The following is a 21,027-nucleotide window of genomic DNA, read 5'->3' as shown; positions in this document are numbered from 1 at the left end:
CGGAAGTGCTGCGAAAGCAAATTCCCAAAGAATAACTGAAACACACACACGCACCCGCACAAGATCAGACAATCAAACACAAAAACACACACACACACACATACACCCCGACACATGTACATGCACGCACACTTGCGCTCGTAAAGGCACGCAGGAACAAAGATGAATCAGCCAATCGCGGAGCAGATGGGTAGTAACCTTCTGATTGGTTAAGGTACGGGACGGGCTGGACTCGAGAATGACTGAGGTGACATTTCAGCTGTGTGTGTGTGTGTGTGTGTGTCCTTGCAGAGAGAGAAGCCAAGAACCATTAGTCTGCATCTGTCCATTGTAAACGCTAAAGACACACACACACACGCATTTTTATACACACACACATATTCAAGCACGCATGCAGGTGAAAACACGCACGCACGCACACACAGACACACATACACACACACGCTCACACACAAGGAGCCAGGGGGAGGCTGAGGACACCTGTTCCTTGCATTATTGATCTTTTTTTCTCCACTCGAGTTAATTTATTTTTCATGGCAAAGTCAAAATCGTGAATTACCACGATGCGGCACCCAAGCCTCCCCCCCCCCCCCTCTGCTTGAGCCACGCTCCCCCCATCCCTCACCCTCACCCTGAATGAAGAGGTGCTGACCTTGATTCCTCCCTTAACAGAGTCAGTGCGTCCTTTATGCTAATTGTCTCCCCTCCGCTATAGAAAATCCAACCAATCACGGACAAGATAAAAAAAAAAATCTTCTTTTAAACTCACTTTTTTTGGGGGAGTTTTTTTTTTTAATTAAGTCTAATTGAGTCACAAATAGACGAAAAAAAAGTTGAAACTCCCCCTGCCGTTTTCCCGCCCTTTACAAATTGACTCGATGAGACGACGAGCAGAGAAAGATTTTCTTGGAGAGACGGAGGTTGCACCGGTCTGAACCGGTTTCCTGAGATTGGGAGATAAAGAAGATGGCGGCCTTCTGGCGTCCCAGTGTGGAGGGACGATTGAGGTGGCTTAATGATGGAGAAACAATGCAGGATTTATTCATTCAAAAAATCTAAAAGAGAACAATAAAAAATACACATATATATTTATTATTTTATTACACAATTAATATTTGTACTAATTAAGTGGAAAAATACATTTATTTAGAAAATAGATACATGTATTTTTTATTTAATTTAATTACACAACTAACATGTCTGTACATATATAGATGTATAATAATTGTGTTGAATGCACAAGTAATTATATGGGGTCTTCCATTGGAGAGGATTGCGGGTTTGTCTTTCTATTCATCACATCTCGCCTTCTTCGCTGATGGTTTCTCTCCCTGTCATTATGCCTCAATTAAATTCAACTCAGCTTTATTCTTACCACCCTTAATCCCAGGTACAGTCTCAAAAGGCTTAACTGGCCGTATATGTATAACACCCCCCTGACCCCTAGCCCCCCAGAGAGCAAGAAAAAAATACCTTAATTAACAATGAAGGGATTTTGAGAAGGAACGCAGAAAATAATCCCTTGAAGGGAGCTCCCCCCAAACTCTCCCCCCGTTTTATTGGTCCCCGAGATTGAGACTATCATGAACCCCTGTGCCGTTCGTCTCAGACTCCCCCAATCCCTCCGTGTGCATCCAACCTTCCACGTCTCCCAGGTCAAGCCCGTTTCTACCAGCCCGCTCTCTCCCCCTGCTCCGCCCCCACCTCCTCCCAGGGTCATCGACAACCACCCGGCGTGGACGGTCCATCGTCTCCTGGATGTGCAGCGCCGCGGCCGGGGACTCCAGTACCTCATCGACTGGGAGGGGTACGGTTCTGAGGAGCGCTTTTGGGTTCCCCAGAATCATATTCTGGATACCTCACTCATCCGGGACTTCCATCCAGACCCGTCTGTTATTGGGCATCTGCCGAGAGGCGTCCGTAGAGGGGGGGGTACTGTTACGCCACATCCTGCTACACGGTCCAACACCTCCATCTAGTGGCCGCTTGATGCCACTGGTCCTCATTCTCCCAACACACCTGTCTGCAATCTGCAATAATTACCAGTCGACCCGCTCTACCTCTACTGCCCCACATTTTGGGTGGATGATGGCTGGTCTCACAGCCTCACCTTGTCACCTGGAGTCTGATGCGACTCTGGGGTGTCTGTCTGTCTGTCTGTCTGTCTGAGAGAGACAGAGAGACGGACGGACGGACGTCCGTCCGTCCGTCCGTCCGTCTCTCTGTCTCTCTCTCTTTCCAATTGTGATTCTGAATGTATCTCCCAGACACACACACATGAGCACACACGCACGTATGCATGCATGCACGCACGCCCACACAATCTCTCCTTTTCTGAGTGATGCCTACAGCAGAGCTGTGTAATTGTGAGTGTGTGTGTGTGTGTGTGTGTATATGTGTTTGTGTGTGTGCAAAGTAAGCGAAGCACGCCATTTTGTGTCAAGGTTAATAGACCGGGAACTCTTGACCTCACACAAACACACGCCTACACACATAGAGACACAAACACACATACACGGATGGACATAGCTACGTCCCCGACGTCGACGGACAAGGCCACAGGTGTGTGTATGTGTGTGGGGGGGGGGGCATGCGTTGCCATGGTGAATAGAGGGGGGGGTAATTTGCATAGTGATTACCGGTGTGCATAATATAATAACATTAAAAGTAGTGCCAACATTTAATTTGGTAACACTTTACAATAAGGTACGCAAAAACGTGGGTAGTTACTGAGGAACGAATGAGTAATGAATGATGAACTACCAGGAGGCCCTAACAGGGCCCTGTTAGGGCCCTAAGTGAGTTACTCAACTGAGGAGTTACTGGTAAACAGACTTGGGGACTAGTGTATTCGTTACTGAGTAACGAATGATGAACAACCAGGGCCCTAACAAGGCCCTAAGTGACTTGCTCAATAACTACTGATCAGTTACTGGTAAACAGACTAGGGGATACTGTATTAATTAATCATTCTGTGAATTAGCAAACTGACCAATTGATTATGAAAGCAACTTAATTTTCCTGGGATTTCACAATTAGTTGTTAAATTAACAGGACACAGACGGGATGATTGTCATATTTTAATAAAGATATTCACATATACACACATCAATATTCACATTTAAGGTTTATTATGTGGCATTAGTAATGCTGATGGCTTAAAAGCAATTGTCCACCGCTGCAGGGCACGCTTTAAACCTGCCGCCCTTGGTTTCAAGCGCTGTCGAGGGCTGGCTTGGGTCCCACACTGGATCTGACTGATGATGAGTTGTTTCTCATTCGCGAACCATTGGTTCACCAGTAGTTAAGCTTTTTGAACCATTCGTTTACCAGTAGTTAAGCTTTTTTAATCATTCGTTTACCAGTAGTGAAGCTTTTTGTGTACCTTCATGTAAAGTAATGCATCATACTGAGTTGTTACTCTTTCGCAAACCATTCGTTCACCAGTAGTTAAGCTTTTGGAATCATTCGTTTACCAGTAGTGAAGCTTTTTGAATCATTTGTTTACCAGTAGTGAAGCTTTTTGTGTACCTTCATGTAAAGTTATGCATCATACTGAGTTGTTACTCTTTCGCGAACCATTCGTTCACCAGTAGTTAAGCTTTTTGAATCATTCGTTTACCAGTAGTGAAGCTTTTTGAATCATTTGTTTACCAGTAGTGAAGCACTTTAGGGTTAGCTAGGGTTGCCAACCGTCCCGTAAAATACGGAATCGTCCCTTATTTGGCAATTAAATGTTGCGTCCCGTATTGAACCAATACGGGACGTAATTTGTTCCGTATTTCCATAAATCTCCAATACACATGTCTGTCACACACACAAATACTAAATCTAACAATGATCAAAACAAAACACAGGGAATACGGTACTACGGTCAGCAAAATTGTCGCGGCGGGATCTACGCAAGACCCGCTCCGGTCATCTGTGTGTATGCGCATGCGTGTGGTGGTCACGGTTGCCTAGCGACAGACACCACACACCGGCGCTGCTCACAAAACCCGCGCCTTTTAAAAATGCCCACTACACCCGGTACTCCACCACGTCCTCAAAAGCGTAAACGCTTGCAGAAATACGGACGTGAGTGGGAAGACGCACATCCTTGGCTGGACAGCGTCAGTGGAGATGTTTACAAGGCAAGTTGTAAAATATGTCGGCGAGTGTTTTCAGTGGCGCACGGTGGTCTGTCTGACATCAGACAGCATGCAACAGGAGAGCAACACTGCAGACACGAAAGATCACAGAAGACCCAAGCGTCAGTGTCACAGTTCTTCATACCCCAATCATCTCCTGAGGTTGATACGGTATGAGACATTATGTTGTGATTGATTTCCTATCTGGTTGTGCTTTTGCCAGAACATCGCAGTGCATGGGCAGAGCCTATTTTAGTAAACTGTTGTGGTTTGATTGATGTTTAGGATGTTGAGTTTCAAAAGTTGAATGAACGACCATTTATTTAATATACAGAAGTATATAAATATTATATATGGCCACTTAAAGAACAAATCATACTAATGGATTAACAGTTAATAAATAAATAAATACATTTGTTAAAAGAAAACCTTTATTCTTTAATATACATACATTTCCTAGATCATCCCAGCATCCACTGGATGTGTGGAAAGGATCTTCTCCAGAATGGCCAACAAATGGAGTGAATGCAGGAACAGGTGCTCCACAGAGCTCATGAGAAGTGAGCTCCTGATCACTCTCAACTTTGAGCAGTCCTGTTCAGAGTTTTACAACAGCGCTTTGAAAGACAAAGAGTTACTCAGTGCTGCAAGGAGTAACAAGAAGTACACCTGGAAAAAGAAGTAACAGTTTTGAGGGGAGGAGTAATGTTGAGGGAAGGAGTAATGATTTGCACTTTCTTTTTTTACATAAGTTTATAAGTGTTTTTGTTGTTTATTTGTACTGGTTTTTTTTGTAAAAATTTTCAAAGAGAGTCCCTATAGTTATGCACTTAAAAAGTAACATGAAGTTCTCAGTTTATTTAGTTTATATTTTAAAAGTTCATTGCTGCACACGCCACACAAAGAGATTTCATTCAAGATTTAATTGACTGCACTTTATAAGAGAATGTTATGTGGTAATAAAGCATTTCAAGCTTTAAGTATGACTAATTGCTTTCTTGATCAACCCTTTACTAAAAACACCAGCACAAAATAAAACATACCACTAATGCGGGCGCCCCGCCCCACAGGAGTCGGCCCGTGGTGGGCGTCCCTTATTTTAATTTCTGAAAGTTGGCAACCCTACGTATGACGTATGTTATGCTACGTCTGACGCATTATACTGGGCGCGTATGTAGCTGTGTTTCTGGTACTGATCGGGACCAATGAGGTATAGACCACATCGTGCTTCGCGCTTTAACCCAATAGCGATAACCTTAAAAGGCGAAGCCTATACGACATAGAATGTTAGTTACGTATTGTAACATTTACATTTAGGGCATATAGCAGACGGTTTTATCCAAAGCGACTTACATCAGTTAATACACACATTGACACACCGACGGCAGAGTCAACCATGCAAGGCGACAGCCGGCTCGTCAGGAGCAGTTAGGATTAAGTGTCTTGCTCAGGGACACATCAACACTCAGCTAGGAGGAGCTGGGGATCGAACTAGCAACCTTTCGGTTACAAGACAACTGCTCTACCTCCTGAGCTAAGCCAACCCCGTAACGTCTAGTTTCTATAAGTATATGCGCAGCCTTTTATATATATATATATGTATAAGTATATGCGCAGACTTATATGTGCGGACTGCGGACGTGATTAAGGCCCACGCTGTTGGTGGGCGGGGATTACAAATTTTTCAGTGCTACGGCTCGCGCCTAGGGAAAACCCAATAGCGATAGCCTTAAAAGGCGAAGCCTATACTCTATAGCAGGGGTGGGGAACCTTTTTCACATCAAGGGCCATTTCAATTTTTCCAAAGTCCTCAGAGGGCCGTACCATTATGAACACATAACTAAAGATGAAAAAAAAGACAAAAAAAGTCTATAACTGCTGTGTTACTAAGCCTCATGTTTGCTGCATTTCTAGACGCACCTAATGTGATGGCTGGAACTGTTTTTCTCTAGCAAGGCGTTTGATGTCAGCTGGCAGTGATGATGAAGCTACTCCAGGGATGGGCAACTTTCATGATAAAGAGGGCCACATTTTTTATCATAACCATCGGAGGGCCACATGACTTCACACTTCAACTATACGTGAGCTGAGAGAAGCTACATAATTTTGAATTTGGTAGATGATTTCCTGTGTTCTGGTGCATTTTGGCGATGGCCACTACCTAAAAAATCGTCCAGAATCATAACCTATGTACGGTATGTTAATTGAACCAACATACATTAATTTCATGTTTTCCATGCTCAAACAGCCACATGAATGGTCAGTATTTTTATCAGTGCAAAGGGCTCACATACATCATCATTCAATGAAGTCAAAAAACTGAAAAACCGTGGCCCAACATTAAGTGCAACAACTCAATGAACTCAAACCCAACAAGCAGTTGTAGTAGTTGTAGTGGCGACTTAAGTGGATATCTTTAGTGACTGATATCGCTTCTAAGCAAACTAGACGCATGGGTTTGCCTTTGAATTCTATGAATTCTTCTCATCTTTCTTGAACGAGTTTTCTGTAACTCGATCAATTATTATTATTATTATTATAATTTTTTTTTTTTTTTTTTTTTTTTTTTTTTTTTTTTTTATGTGCAGGCTGAGTGGGCATGCGGGCCGCGGGCCACATGCCCGCGGGCTGCGGGCCGCATGCGGCCCGCGGGCCGCCAGTTCCCCATCCCTGCTCTATAGAATCGTTTTATGCATGCTGAAAATTGTATAACTTTGTCACATATAACCAGAAGTATTAGTTTGGATTTCTATGAATGCTTTTATCTATGTGCCTTTTGACTTTGTTATTGTATGACAACCAGGTTATATGCTTATTAATGTATTGTTGACAATGACTTGTATTTTCTATGAGACCCACCTAGGTGAATGCCGTTTCAGAATGCCTCCACTATGGAGTTTTTCCGCTTTGGTCGGTGGCGTTTGATTTTTTCCTACTTTGACTATGTTTTCGGTGTGGTTAATGGTGTTTATGGCTTAAAATCATATAGTATGGTCATCTGAGATGACTAAGGAGGGATTGTTACGTATTTTAAGCACATAAGCTGCCCCCACATAGCCACTAGGAAGCAGGATCGAACACACAAGCTGTATTACCCTCACATAGCCACTAGGAAGCAGGATCGAATACATAAGCTGCAATAACTACTCCAGCCACAGATGCCAGCACCTATAGACAGGCATAGTGGGTGGAGCTAATACGTCACACCGGCCACGCCCACTTCACCCTAACCAGCGCGGCTGTGAGATTGGAGTGCAAAATGAACATCATGGTTGACAACACCCAGCAACAGTTCCAGCCCTTCCCCACATACCTTGGAGTGAAACTTGACGCTGATACGGCGTCTATCCGGCACCACATGGGGTGCCTCCACACAGATGCTGCGCATTTCCACCGAGGCCGTGGTGTTCTCAAGCACAGAATACTGTGCCCCGGTGTGGTGCCATAGGCCCAAAACCACCACCGAGACACCTCAGCAAATGCACCTCAAGTCCCGGCGCCCCTTTGCAATAGACGCCCAAGAAAATACCAGGAGGCGACATGGAGGGAGCAGTGGAGGTCAGCGGAACCTTCTCGCCTACAACATTACATCAAAGATCCCACAGACGTTCCTGTCCAGCACCTACCCCGAACGCAGTGGACACCCCTTTAACCGCCTGAGGACATGCGTGGGACGCTTCGGGGTAGCAATGCTGAAGTGGGGCAACACAGACAGTGCCTAATGCGAGTCTGGAGACCCAATACAAACTGTGGAACACATCCTAACCAACACCGGCCCCCGAACGGCGAGCGTGGTCTAAGGACATACGACAGAAGAAGATCACTGTCTGGTTCTGGCCACACAATTCGTTCTATTATCATCTGAAACTTGAATTATAAAATCATGACCATGCAACTCCTGTACATGGTCTGTAGGCACGACAGCTTACCTCTGGGTCCAGCTCTGCCTCTGCAGATCTGAGGAACAGGACAGATGCCAGTTTAGGCCGCTCTTTTAACACTTTCAGGATGCGAGTGTCCTTTAGCCGCAACTGCACCATTTGCCTCTCACGTCTGACAATTAGTTAATTAATTAATTTAGAAAGGAGATGGCACCAGAAACAATATTTAGCCGCATACTCTATCCAAGAACACATTTACTGTACGTGTAAATAGCTGATTGGGCATTCTCATACCCCATGATGGAGGATTTGTTGTGACAACAACCTCCTTTTGTTCTCTGTAAGAGTGGGAAGGTCCCAGCTGAGGGCCAAGTTGTTCACCTGGTCTACATTTTCGGAGGTCAGGACAGTCTGGCTTTCAAGCTGTTAGAAAGCAGTTCTAATTGTATACAACACCGGTCAACAATTACCAAACACATGGGCAGATGAAAAGAGACAGCACAAATTGTTAGACTTGCAAGGCTGACAATCTCCACAATGTCCAAATCTGGGCAAACTTCTAACTGCAAGACTGCAGCATCTATGGCCCCCATGTCCTTGCTGGCCAGCAGAGGGAAAAGGCACTGGCCCATCCGTGTCAAAAGTGGACCCCGATTTAGGAAAGGATGTCCGATTATTCTCCCTGCCAGGCGGAACAGATCCCCCTGGAGCAATGGCAAGGAGGTGGATGGACCAAGTGGTCTGCCGCTCCAGTGAACAGGATTGTTTTCCCACCACTGTAGTCTTAAGGAGATAAACCAAGAACTGAGCTATCAGCATATCCTTATATCTGCATATATTGAGAAACGTTACATAAAACTTAACAGTGACTTACCAAGGTGTAAATGTAGGCCTGTTTGGACCTTATTCAGGCATAGCGAAAATAAATATTTCTTCAGGCCATCCCAAATTGCACAGTCTTCTGTCATATATAAAACAATGCAAAATTCTTGAGGAGTGCACCTTTTAGGTGTGTTACTAGTTGTAGTAGATGTACCATAATGTACATGTTTTGCTCATTAAGGGGAGGGAAGGGGGGGCTACTGAGTAAGGTAGTCGCATGTGAGGATGCATACATGTTTTTTACACACTGTGGCGACCCGACCCCAGGAATGTCTCTCTCGCGCCGAAATCAACACACGCCAAGTCGTTCAAAGCCCGGTAGGGCGTTTATTCAATAAATAAAAAACCCCGCGTGGTCGGTGCCCAACGCGGGAAAACCAAAAATCATACGTGCGACTCCGTGAGCCACGGTGGTGTCCAGGGGAATTGTCTCTCCGGCGGGCCGGTCTCGTCCCTGGAGGGGGAGGTCACTCTCGTCGGTGAGGCCGTCCTGGTGGTGCGCGCCGTGTCGCCGTGCGTCGTCCTGGCGTTATATCCACGAGTCTGCCCGTCCGTAACGGGTCCTGGAGGTAATCCGCTCCGCTTGGTCTCCCGGTCTCCTTCCCTGGGAGAGCAACAAACAGCCTTTTAAAGGGTACCTGATCTTCTGCCGCAGGTGTTCTCCATTACCTTCATTGAGGTTACGCAAGGGCTGCTCTTTGGCTCCGGCTGGTGGATATCGGCGGTATACGCCATCCAACACCTCTCCCTCTGACGGCCTGGCGTGAGGGTTTGGGGCCGGGTTGCCACAATACCTAGGCTGACCAAACGTCCTCTTTTCCCCGGACATGTCCACTTTTTACGTCCCGTCCGGGGCGTCCGGGGGGGTTTTATTAATTGATGATAATGTCCGGTTTTCGGACATTATGCTTTGCATAAAGGAAAGAATAGATAGATTGATAATAATGAATAATGTCTCTCTGACGTATTGCTTCGGTCTATGGCTTAACCTGCGGAAATAGATAAATTGACAAATGATAAATAACCTTTTTACTGTGTAGCTTCCATTTACTGTTGGACCCGTTAAAACTAAAGTTGACAAGGATAAGTGATATCTCTTTTACTGTGTTTCTTTGAATTACTGCTGGACCTGTCGCATATCTATGCGATACTAAACAACATCTCTTTGCCGCTTGGTTGACGGTTTAGTCTGTTGAAGCAGATTAATCAATAAAGGATAGATAACGATTATTGGCTATGAGGAATGTCTGGATGTATTGAATGACGCCTCTAGGCCCTGTTGTTGTTTTTTGCTTCCCCCCCCTGTTTTTTCTTCCTTTTTTCTCGTTCTCCTCCTCCAAAAGTGACAAGAGTTACCCCCTAGCCTCTCATCCGCTCTTGTGTGTTAGACAGGTCACACAGAGTTATAGCACCACGGCCGCCATTTTTTGAGTTCAGTCCCAAGCCACACCTCCCCCTCCGCCAAATCTGGACCACTCCAGCCCTGCCCTTCCCCAACTACACCGCCCCCTACTGGACCACTCCGACTCTGCCCTTCCCCAACTACAGCGCCCCCTACTGGACCACTCCGACTCTGCCCTTCCCCAACTACAGCGCCCCCTACTGGACCACTCCGACTCTGCCCTTCCCCAACTACAGCGCCCCCTGCTGGACCACTCCGACTCTGCCCTTCCCCAACTACAGCGCCCCCTACTGGACCACTCCGACTCTGCCCTTCCCCAACTACAGCGCCCCCTACTGGACCACTCCGACTCTGCCCTTCCCCAACTACAGCGCCCCCTGCTGGACCACTCCGACTCTGCCCTTCCCCAACTACAGCGCCCCCTACTGGACCACTCCGACTCTGCCCTTCCCCAACTACAGCGCCCCCTACTGGACCACTCCGACTCTGCCCTTCCCCAACTACAGCGCCCCCTACTGGACCACTCCGACTCTGCCCTTCCCCAACTACAGCGCCCCCTGCTGGACCACTCCGACTCTGCCCTTCCCCAACTACACCGCCCCCTACTGGACCACTCCGACTCTGCCCTTCCCCAACTACAGCGCCCCCTGCTGGACCACTCCGACTCTGCCCTTCCCCAACTACAGCGCCCCCTACTGGACCACTCCGACCCTACCCCAACTACACCGCCCCCTGCTGGACAACTCCAACCCTACCCTTCCCCAACTACACCGCCCCCTGCTGGACCAGCTCCTCCTAGCCGAGTGTTGATATGTCCCTGAGCAAGTTACATGGTGATCACAGGATTCAGGAATAATTATCTAGAAATCACACCACTCCACAGGAGTCAATGGGTTCAATGGCGCCAGGGTAAAGTGACTCATCAAACGAGGAGCGGATCCAACCCATGGACTCTGCGTGGATAGGTGGATGTTATTTTGGTGCTTGGACCTGACGAGGTCTAGGTGCCAAGATAACAACACAAATAAAATATTTCCTTAGAGATTATGATAAGTAATAGACAATTTATTAAAAGTGATCTTATAATTTAGGAAAAACAATCGGCAATATTTAAAAATTAGACCAAATAAGTATGATCAAAAGTTATCCAAATTTCTAATTTAGATTATCCACAATGACAAATGTCATTTAAAATAAATTAGCAAAATAAAATAAGAAAGGATGTGTGTGTGAGCCTGCCGAGGTGGGGGAGAATCCTCTCCTACTCAGAGTGATGGAGTACACAAGGGGATACACAAGCACACTTCAGATGAAACAATAGGTTAATTAGTAAATAGAAACAATGTATCAATTCAGTGTTGAATAAACTAGTTAAGATCAACATAGAGGGTTTGGGTTTGGTATAGTAGTGAATCAAAATATGGAAAACACTGAATGCAAGCAATAGGTAGAATAAAAGGTTTAATTAGGTCGTCCAATTTAAATAGATAGTGAAGGGCAATCGGGTAGGATTATGAAGAGAATTGTGATTTTGAGTAACGGTTAAGACAGAAGTGAGTCGCCCAATACTGAAAATGCAAGTTTTAATATTGTGACTTTTGTTTTCTTTCACATCTCCCTAGTAAAGAACAATAGGTGGATTGACGCCACATCTGCTGGGAAGGAGTCATACATGCTATGTTGTCAAATTGGATTCGGAAGTAGTGGGTTTACCTTCAAATGCCACTAATGCTGCTGCAACACTTTAATAATTTTAACTCTGATAAATTATCTTTTGTTTTATAGTTGCCCTGATGTGTATTCATTACGCACACATATGGATGCATAAGGCAGATGCGGCTGAAGACTCTGTCTCCATCCCTCCACTTTGCGATCTATACTACCATATGGGTGGGGGTTGATTGTATTCCAGGTACGGCATCCTGCAGCGAGCCAGTATGGAAGGCTGGTTAGCCAACGACGGGTAAGATCCCACCTTGACACCCGGGACGACCTAAGGCAGGCACAGTCACGATTACTTGGCAGAGTCGCTGTGGGCACTGGCTCACTTGATCATGAAGTGACGAGCTGCAACAATCATGGGAAGTCCCGTCTGGGGTGTAGGGTGGAGGAGGAACAGGAGTCAGATATGTCAGCTCTGGCAGAAGAGGTGGTCTTGGAACGGGGCATGTCACGTTTTATTTTATTTTGTTTTATTTTACCTTTGGTATAGAAGCCCACTAACGCATGTACGTTTTTCGGTTTAGTGCATGACTTTGGAACAGCGTGGTTTCAGGCGGCTGATGGTAAACCCACCCATATTGGGCTTTGGATTTGGACATACTGGTTTCGGTTTCCCTTCCCAAAAGATTGGTTTCAGTTTGCTGATGCTTAAGGTTACACGTTTCGACGTTGGTTGCACCAACGGCGTTCTTAGATTTGCTTATCATTTAATGCGCATGGCTTTGACCATTGCGCAAGGGGGGAGGTATTGAGGAGAATTAGGAACATTTTTGGAAAACAAGGTTTTTCTTCACCATACTTGCAAACAATGATTGACATCCAGCTAAATGAGTGTGAAATATTTGAAAAAACAGTGTTCAACAGAGGGGTAGAAGCAGTCCCATCAGAAGACCAAAGTGCGGCTACAGTAATCAAGTTTCGGACTAGAGAAGTCATGACTAGGTTTGGAATTCCGTCAGAAATAAGCTCAGACAAAACGTTTATTCAGAGAACACTCAAACAAGTGATTCAACATTTGCATGTCAAATAAAGACTAGATTATGCCCCAATCCTCAACCACAAGCTATGGTGGAAAGAGTGAATGGGACGCTCAAGATAAAAAATGAACAACATTTGTGCAAGCACTAAATTGAATTGATGCACTACCACTGACACTAATGAGTTATCGCATGAAAACTAACAGAACGACACATCTAACCCCGCATGAAATGCTTAAGGGTCAACCCATGCCTTCACTTAACATTCGAGGGTCCCAAAAGGGACTTCCATTAGAGTTATTAGAAATAGAATTAAGGAAAATTTGTTTGAACATCTAACTGTTGTACATAAGTTTGTAATTCCAGCAAGAGAAACACAAAGTTCCAGGGCCGGAGGAGGAGCCAGATGCAGACACGCCCGGAGCCGACGAACTACCCAAGAATGATGCAATCAAATTTCGGCAGGGTTTGAATCAGTCCTGTTTTGGTGGTCCACTATTAACAAAAATGTTGATTGGATAAATAATATATACTATAATCAGCAACGGTTTGTCAATTTTTTCCACGGATAAGGTCAAGGGACTATATAGATATAGATATGCTATTGGCAGAGCAAGGAGGGGTGTGTGGGATGATAAGGACAACATGTTGTACTTTTATCCTAACAACATGGCCCCTGACGGGTCAGTGACAAGGGCCCTGGCCGGCCTTCGAGCTCTTTCCGTCCAGATGGCAGAGGACTCTGGGGTCGACAACCCCATGGAGAAATGGATGACTGACATGTTTGGCAAGTGGAAGGGCCTTCTCATGGCCGTCCTGTCATCCCTGGCCTGCTTCGTCGGGATTGTGGTCTGCTGCGGGTGTTGCTGCATCCCCTGTGCCCGCACCCTCTGCTCACGCCTCATCACCACGGCCCTCGAAAAGGAGAAACAACAGCCCCCTCCCTACTCCGAAGCAGCCCCCCTCATGCCCCTTCTGGATTGCCTGGACGAGCTTCCCCTGGACGACCAGATGGTGCCTGAAAAATTTGACTGTGAGTATGGCCTCCCTCGCCCTGCAACCCCTGACTTTGAGTACGAGCTCCCCTACACACTCCCAACCCCCGCCACCGACTGTGTCCCCGCCGAGCCGGACACCTACCCGTGAGTGCTAGTGGCCTCTCCAGGTACACGGCCCCGGCGTCCTGTTTCCACCGCCGTATGCTGAAACCCCACCACGAAACCCCCCTTCCCCCCTCCCCGCCTGTGACGTGCTAGTAACCTCTCCAGGTGGGCTGCCCCATTCCCGTCCCCGCCAACGGCACCACCCCCCTCCCACCTGATGCACCCACGTCGCCCGGACCAGGGATCTGCGTTCCGGTACCAGGGGCTGCGGCCCGTTCCCTTAAGGCTTGAGGGCGCCCCTGGCTGTATTTGCTTCTGTACGCTCCACTGTTTTTAGCCGCTCCCATATCTATGCCCGCGTCTACGCAACCGACGCCGGGAACGTAAATGTTGTTGTGTATATCGCTGTCCCACTAGATGGAGCTCGGGGATACACACGGGCGAGATTCCAGGGGCCTTGATTGCCCGTTTATCAGATGAGGTCCTGAGCGCAGTTGAATAAAAGGGTCTAATGCTCAAGTGGCGCCTTGCGTCCACCTGCCCGTGATGACACTCAGGGCTATTCCGTGGTTTCAGTTGTTCCCGTGCCCCGTGCCTACCCTGGATACCCCATGCGTGTGATTGCTTATTGTTACACGACCAGCTGACTCCTCCTCACATCCTTAGTGTGTGGTCACCTAGGGATGGGTTGAGGGGGATTGCCATTCGTTATCTACCTCATATCTTTCTATTATTATTACTATTATTTAGGGACACGTTTCATAGGTTGCATTTCTTTCCTGTGATTGTTATTATGTAGTATGTGTGTGATTGTTGCATTTTTGTTTATTGTTTACTGTTTGTTTTATTGTTGCATTTCGTTGTTATTATTAGGGTTTGGTGTTAGTTTTGTTGTTGGTTGTTGTTGTTTTTTGGGGTATCGTTTGATATTTGTTTGTTTGTTTTTTGTTTTTTGTATTAGTGTATGCTTGTGGTATGTTTGTTTTTGTGTATTACCTGCTGCCACTTTATTTGGTATTGTCTGTTCGCGATGTAAGGCCGGGGTGGATGCCACCCCCTAGGTGGGGTGTGTATGGCATACCCATGTCTGAAGCATGGGTGGCGTTTCTCCCACGTGGTTCCCCATACACCCGGTCCAGCGACTTATTTTAGTCCCATGCTCATGGTTTGTTTTTATGATAATTTTGCCTTCTTTCTGTTATTTCTAAAAGTGTTATGATGGTAGTCCCGCGCTGAAGTCCTATCCCTCGTACCCCTAATGAGTAAAAGTCGTCTTGCGACGACTTGAGGGGGATATGTTGGGCAAAATAACCTGCTGAGCACATATAAATATAGCTAACTCCCACCCTAGCTTGAGGAGCACAACACATGGCAGTCACGATACAATATAGTCAGCTTTTAACACATAACACATACTGGATAACATAGTCAGGTGAAGGCCAGAACCAAGGCCCCATTTCTCCTCCAAGCAAATGTAAACACTCAGACAATGCACCGTTTCATCCTCAGAACGGGAGGGCCACAAAGAGGAGATTCTGTGAGGCTCTCCCCCATCAGGAAGAACACAAGAAGATACACCTGCATACACTAGGGCCTGGGAAGCAAGGTCAAGCAAAGACACACAGAACCATACACATCTTAAACGCACACACCTCATCGAGAGGAAGATACAGCATAAAACTGTATCACACAGGTACTCTCCCCCCTTCTTCTGAAGCAGACCTTCCACGGAGGCGAAGCTCTGGACGAACCATCATTGCTGATTAGGGACTTAGACATATTCGATCTCTCACGCTTTATGACTCTGTATAACCGTTGCCACTTTACTTAATAAATCCAAGGTCCTCGTGCCGACAGACTTTATTACCTCTCCGTCTCATTTCATCTGGTCCAGTAACTAGACAGACCGTTTTTCCCAACAATCGCCATGTATACACTTATTCCGAATAGATTGGGGTTCAATTTAGAGCAGCCGCAGTAGTTCGCCATTGGTCCACTGAGCTCCGTCGGTACTTTTAAGCACACCGAACTTCACCGCTGTCAAGGAAAGTGGATTTATTGCCTGATTCACGTCTTTGTTATCACTCCGTAAAAGTAGTCCGGTAAGCGTGTCCGGTTGCTTAGCGACGGGACATGGGTGTTTATTAATGACGTGTCCGCGCGCGTCCGAAATAACTGTAAATGAGTAGGCTACTACTAGTAATTTTGCAGGCTGAACGTTAAAATACTTCTTAACTTAGAGAGATGGCATCTGCAGTAGTGCGCAATTGGACCTTCGAGGATTCCTGGTCACTAAATTCCCGTAAGACCACTCTCTCCCACCAGTCTTGGCTGCGGACTCGCATCCAAATTCCTCTTGTTTGCGACGGAGCTTAGGGTAAATATAAAGATCTGACGAGAAATTGATGTTGCTGTGCTGCTCCTTCTTCATTGAAGGAGCAGGCAGAGAAAAGCTCTCTCCTGCTGTGCTTTCATTAAAATCAAATTTAAAATCCCCGATAGTGATAAGACATCCATTATGTCGCCGCCGGTCCAGAGATATGTCAGGTGTGCGCGAGAGACATAACGGACACTTTTGTTACTGCCATGTATACAGTACATTCGGAACACATTTTAGGAACAGATCTATGCCGCATAGAAATCTATGCGGATCAGATGTGCCATGTAAACGCGGCTTTTAAAGGCTATGAGTGATCCCAAAAAGAGCGACAACACACACAATACTAGAGGAAAAACGGCACGGAGGTTGCGGTTTATAGATACAATAAAATGATTGGGCTCAGAGGGTTTTTAACACTGGTGGTCATGTAGCGACACATTTTAGCAACTTACTTTCTCTCTCTCTCTCTCTGTCTGTCTCTCTCTCTCTCTGTCTGTCTCTCTCTTTCCATCTTTCTTCGATCTTCCGCTTCACTCGCTACTGCTAGAATCAATGTAACTTTGCAACCGTGTAGGGTAGCCTACTGCCAACAACTGCCACACTCGCTGTGTATTTTTCTTCTTTGATGTTGGTTACGTGACGATGTGCCGCGTGCTGCGCAATTGACGTTACGCGCTGTACATTTTCTAAAAGGAGCTACGTAAAAAAAAATAATAATTAGGAGAAGGATTTTTATTGCAGCGGCGGAGAAAATTCAGCAGCGGCGGCGCGCCGCTGCTGCTGTGTGAACGTGGGGGAAACACTGGCCTACGTGACGTTACTTTACTTTATAACAACATTAGCGGGATCTCGGGAGGAAAATAAATGCTTAGTGAAATGCTAACCTTAGCTTAGTTTGTTTACGTTCGCTGTACAGCGCCGGCGCTGCGCAAATCAACTGTGACTGGCTTGCTGCAGAGCGTCTTGCGAATACCCGGTCATTATAATGGATATAATATGGACACATAAGACAATCAATATTCGGTATTTGTTATGGATTTATTGTAAAAATTCCCTGAAAAGATGCACGTTCCAGAATGAATAGAAAAGCTCCCGCAAGGGCAGAGATGGCAGAGGACAGCTGATTTGGCACGGAACAACAGCTGTTTGCTTCCAAGGGGAAAACTAAGTAACTACAACTTACTTAGGCCTACTAATTAACGTTCAAAAGCTATTAAATCTTCAACAAAATATGCAGATACTGTCAAAATCGGTTCCAGGGAGTATATAGGGATTATTAATGTTGTTTTTGATGGTGTATTTTTCTGGAATGAGTATTCGAATATTCGCTCGGAAAAACCAACGAGTATTCTAAGCCTGAAAAATGGCTTCCGTTCCTAGTAAAATTCTGTTCGTTTTCGGTTTTCGTTCCTTGAACCGGTTCGGAGCCCTGGTCTGGAGCCCTGTAGGACTAACGCCTCGTTTCCACATACGTATGTTTTTCGTATCCGTACTTCCGTAAATTTACGGAAGGGGTCGCTAGTGCTTTACGTACGGACATGAATTTATTTACGGACGGAAAGATGGGGGAACGCATGATAATGGCCGTTTTTCGGAGACCGGTACTGTGGAATATGAGGATCGACATCTACCGCGATAAGAACAAAACCAACCAGGCTTGGAAGGAGATCGGTGAAGAGTTTGGCCTGCCAGGTAATTACATGTTTTGTGAAATATATTTAATTAAAAAGAGCGGGTTACCGTTGATAGCATGGTTGACCAATTCATGTTAGCTAACTAGTTTTAAGCTAATAATGCCCAATCAATACAGCCGTATTGTTCATAAATTTGTTATTATGACAGGTAGGCTATTTTACCCCTTGCATAGTGTTATAAATATCCCAATTTACTCAAGCATAACACAATAGGGTAGGCCAGATTACTTTGAAATGTTTAATGTTGAAAAGTAAACTTTCTTTATTGTCTTCCCAATAATATGAAATATGCTATACCCAAACCTGATACTGTAGTATACTGTACTGTAGTACAGAGGTTTTTTAGACCAAGCATAAATTGAATGAAGTAATATAAAATCATAGGATCATTAATGTTTATTGTAATGTAGAGTTATCTGAAAATTGCAGTTATTATTTGAAATGGTTCCCTTGTGCTCTCACAGAAAAAGACTGTAAAAAAAGGTGGCGCGACCTGAGGGATCGATATGTGAGGGAGAGGAGGGAGGCATCAGAAACCACAGCCAGTGGCAGCGCTGCCAGCAACAGGAGGCCCTGGTGCCATGCTGGACTGATGGCCTTTATAGACCCCTTCGTGGCATCCAGGATGACGACCAGCAACATGCCAGAGAGTTGTGGGAATGGTGTGGATGAGAGTGTGAATGAGAGTGAGATTGAGAGAGTGCATGAGAGTGAACGGGAGGCCTACTTGGCAGCTACCAACTCCAGCATGGAAGATTTTGTGATTGTGAATGTGACTGAGAATGTGATGAATGAGACTGTGGAGAATGAGAGTGTGGAGAATGAGTGTGGTGAATGAGAGAGTGAATGTGCAAGTGAATGCAGGTCGGGCTGCAGGTTCTGCTGTTGCTCCGGGCAGGAAGAGGAGGACTGGAAGGGCAGAGGCACCCATGCCAGCCTTTGAGCGAAACCTGATGCTCGCCCTGGAGAGAACAGCTGGCCCCAGTGTCCCTACTAGTCCGGTCGTGGATGAGGACCACCATTTCTTGCTCAGCCTCCTGCCATCAATGCGGCGGCTGGAGCTTAGCAAGAAGGCATTCTTGAAGCTACAGATACATCGCCTGATGTATGAGGCAGAGTTTCAATGTAAGTGGGCAATGGTTACAATATACCTGTTAATTGTTATTGCAAATATTTCAACCTGTCGCTATAACCTAGCTGTTCTGTCTTTTTGTCATTTGGCTTTTTCAGAACAAACTCCTGTGACCTGGTGACTCCTGTTCTTTTAATTTAAAATGTTACAGTTCTATTTTTTTAAATAAAATCACTTGATTGTTTATAAAAAAAGATTGTTTATGATTTGGTTCTTTTCACTTTAAAGCAAATAAGATAATGTTACAAGTACTCATAGAGCAAATGATCTGACAAGATTATATGACAAACCACAAATAATTTACTTTATCAGCCTGAAAAAAATATCCTATCATAACCTATGCAAATATTTATTCATAACACAGTGAAGATGCGTGTTCCGAAAGCTAATTCCACAAATTCATATGGGTTTAAGGGATGGGAAGTTTGCTCTTTATTGATGTGAGTGGCCCTGAAAAGGACCTTTTTTTATGAAGATGATGGTATCAAACTACATTATTCTGCCATGAAACCTCACCAGCAGCGCTGTTGAAGTAGGTCATGAACCTCTCCCTCTCCTGCATCACTTCCTTGGTGGAGTTGTTGGTTCCAAGACGCCTGCCTCCTTCCAAGGGGACTGCTTCGTCACTTGATGGACGTGTGGCCTCTGTTGACCTCAGCAGGTTGTGGAGGATGCAGGTTGCCTTTACACAGGCTTCCACATGCTCAGGATTTTGCCCCATCACTCGGTAGTACATGCGGAACCTGGATGCAAGGATCCCAAAGGCACACTCGACCACCAGACGAGCCCGAGACAGACGGTTGTTAAACAACCGCTTCTGCCTTGTCAGGTTGTTTCCAGGGTAGGGCCTCATGATGTGCTTCTGCAGAGGGAAGGCCTCGTCCCCCACAAACACGTGTGGCATCTCACCAAGCTCGGGAGCACCAGGAAGGCTTCTGTCAGCTGGGATGTGGAGTGTGCCTGCTTGAAGGGCTTTTCCGAAGGCAGATGCTCTCAGGGTACCGCCATCACTCCCTTTCCCATAGGCACCGACGTCCACCATCCGGAAACAGTAGTTTGCATCCACTACTGCCAGCAACACAATCGAGAAGGTCCCCTTATAATTGTGGTACATGGAACCTGAGCAGGGTGGAGCCCGGATCGTGACGTGTTTCCCATCTATCGCACCAATGCAGTTGGGAAAGTCCCACTCCTTCTCGAACTCCTCTGCGATGGCTCTCCATTCCTCCTCTTTTGGCATCTGCATGTGAGTGCTCACAAAGCCATCCCAGATGGCATTTGCGACCTCTGGCACGATGCGTGAGATTGTGGAAACACCAACCCGAAAGCTGTACCCCAAGGACTTGTAGGAGTCCCCTGTTGCCAGGTATCTAAAATCAGAAAGACAAAAATAATGTTACATTACAGGTAATTTACTATTAAAGGCTGTAGCGATTTTGATTACAATGTAATCAATGCTTAGACATGCCACACACATCTTGCTCTTACAAAGCTGTAAGTTGTGCTGTTTTCTGTATATATCACCAAATACTAATGTCAACATCTGATGGCATTACTGGTGTGTGTGTGTGTGTGTGTGTGTGTGTGTGTGTGTGTGTGTGTGTGTGTGTGTGTGTGTGTGTGTGTGTGTGTGTGTGTGTGTGTGTGTGTGTGTGTGTAGGCTATATTAGTGTGTGTGTGTGTAGCCTATATCTCTTTAATAAAATAATATAAAGTATTTCGAA

At 45.8% G+C, this 21,027-nt stretch overlaps 1 protein-coding gene across 1 annotated transcript; it reads right to left on the bottom strand.

Annotated features, from left to right (window-relative positions):
- Positions 1 to 19,748: 19,748 nt before the first annotated feature.
- On the bottom strand, positions 19,749 to 20,779 carry LOC130385126 (uncharacterized). The gene has a single exon (XM_056593446.1). The coding sequence runs from the start codon at positions 20,547 to 20,549 to the stop codon at positions 19,788 to 19,790; it is 762 nt and encodes a 253-aa protein (XP_056449421.1). The 5' UTR covers positions 20,550 to 20,779; the 3' UTR covers positions 19,749 to 19,787.
- Between the last annotated feature and the right edge of the window lie 248 nt (positions 20,780 to 21,027).

This window comes from Gadus chalcogrammus, chromosome 7 (assembly GCF_026213295.1).
Source record: "Gadus chalcogrammus isolate NIFS_2021 chromosome 7, NIFS_Gcha_1.0, whole genome shotgun sequence".
In the NCBI taxonomy this organism is placed as follows: domain Eukaryota; kingdom Metazoa; phylum Chordata; class Actinopteri; order Gadiformes; family Gadidae; genus Gadus; species Gadus chalcogrammus.
Note: the sequence above shows the minus strand (reverse complement) of the source record. Positions and strands in the feature narration are given on the sequence as shown.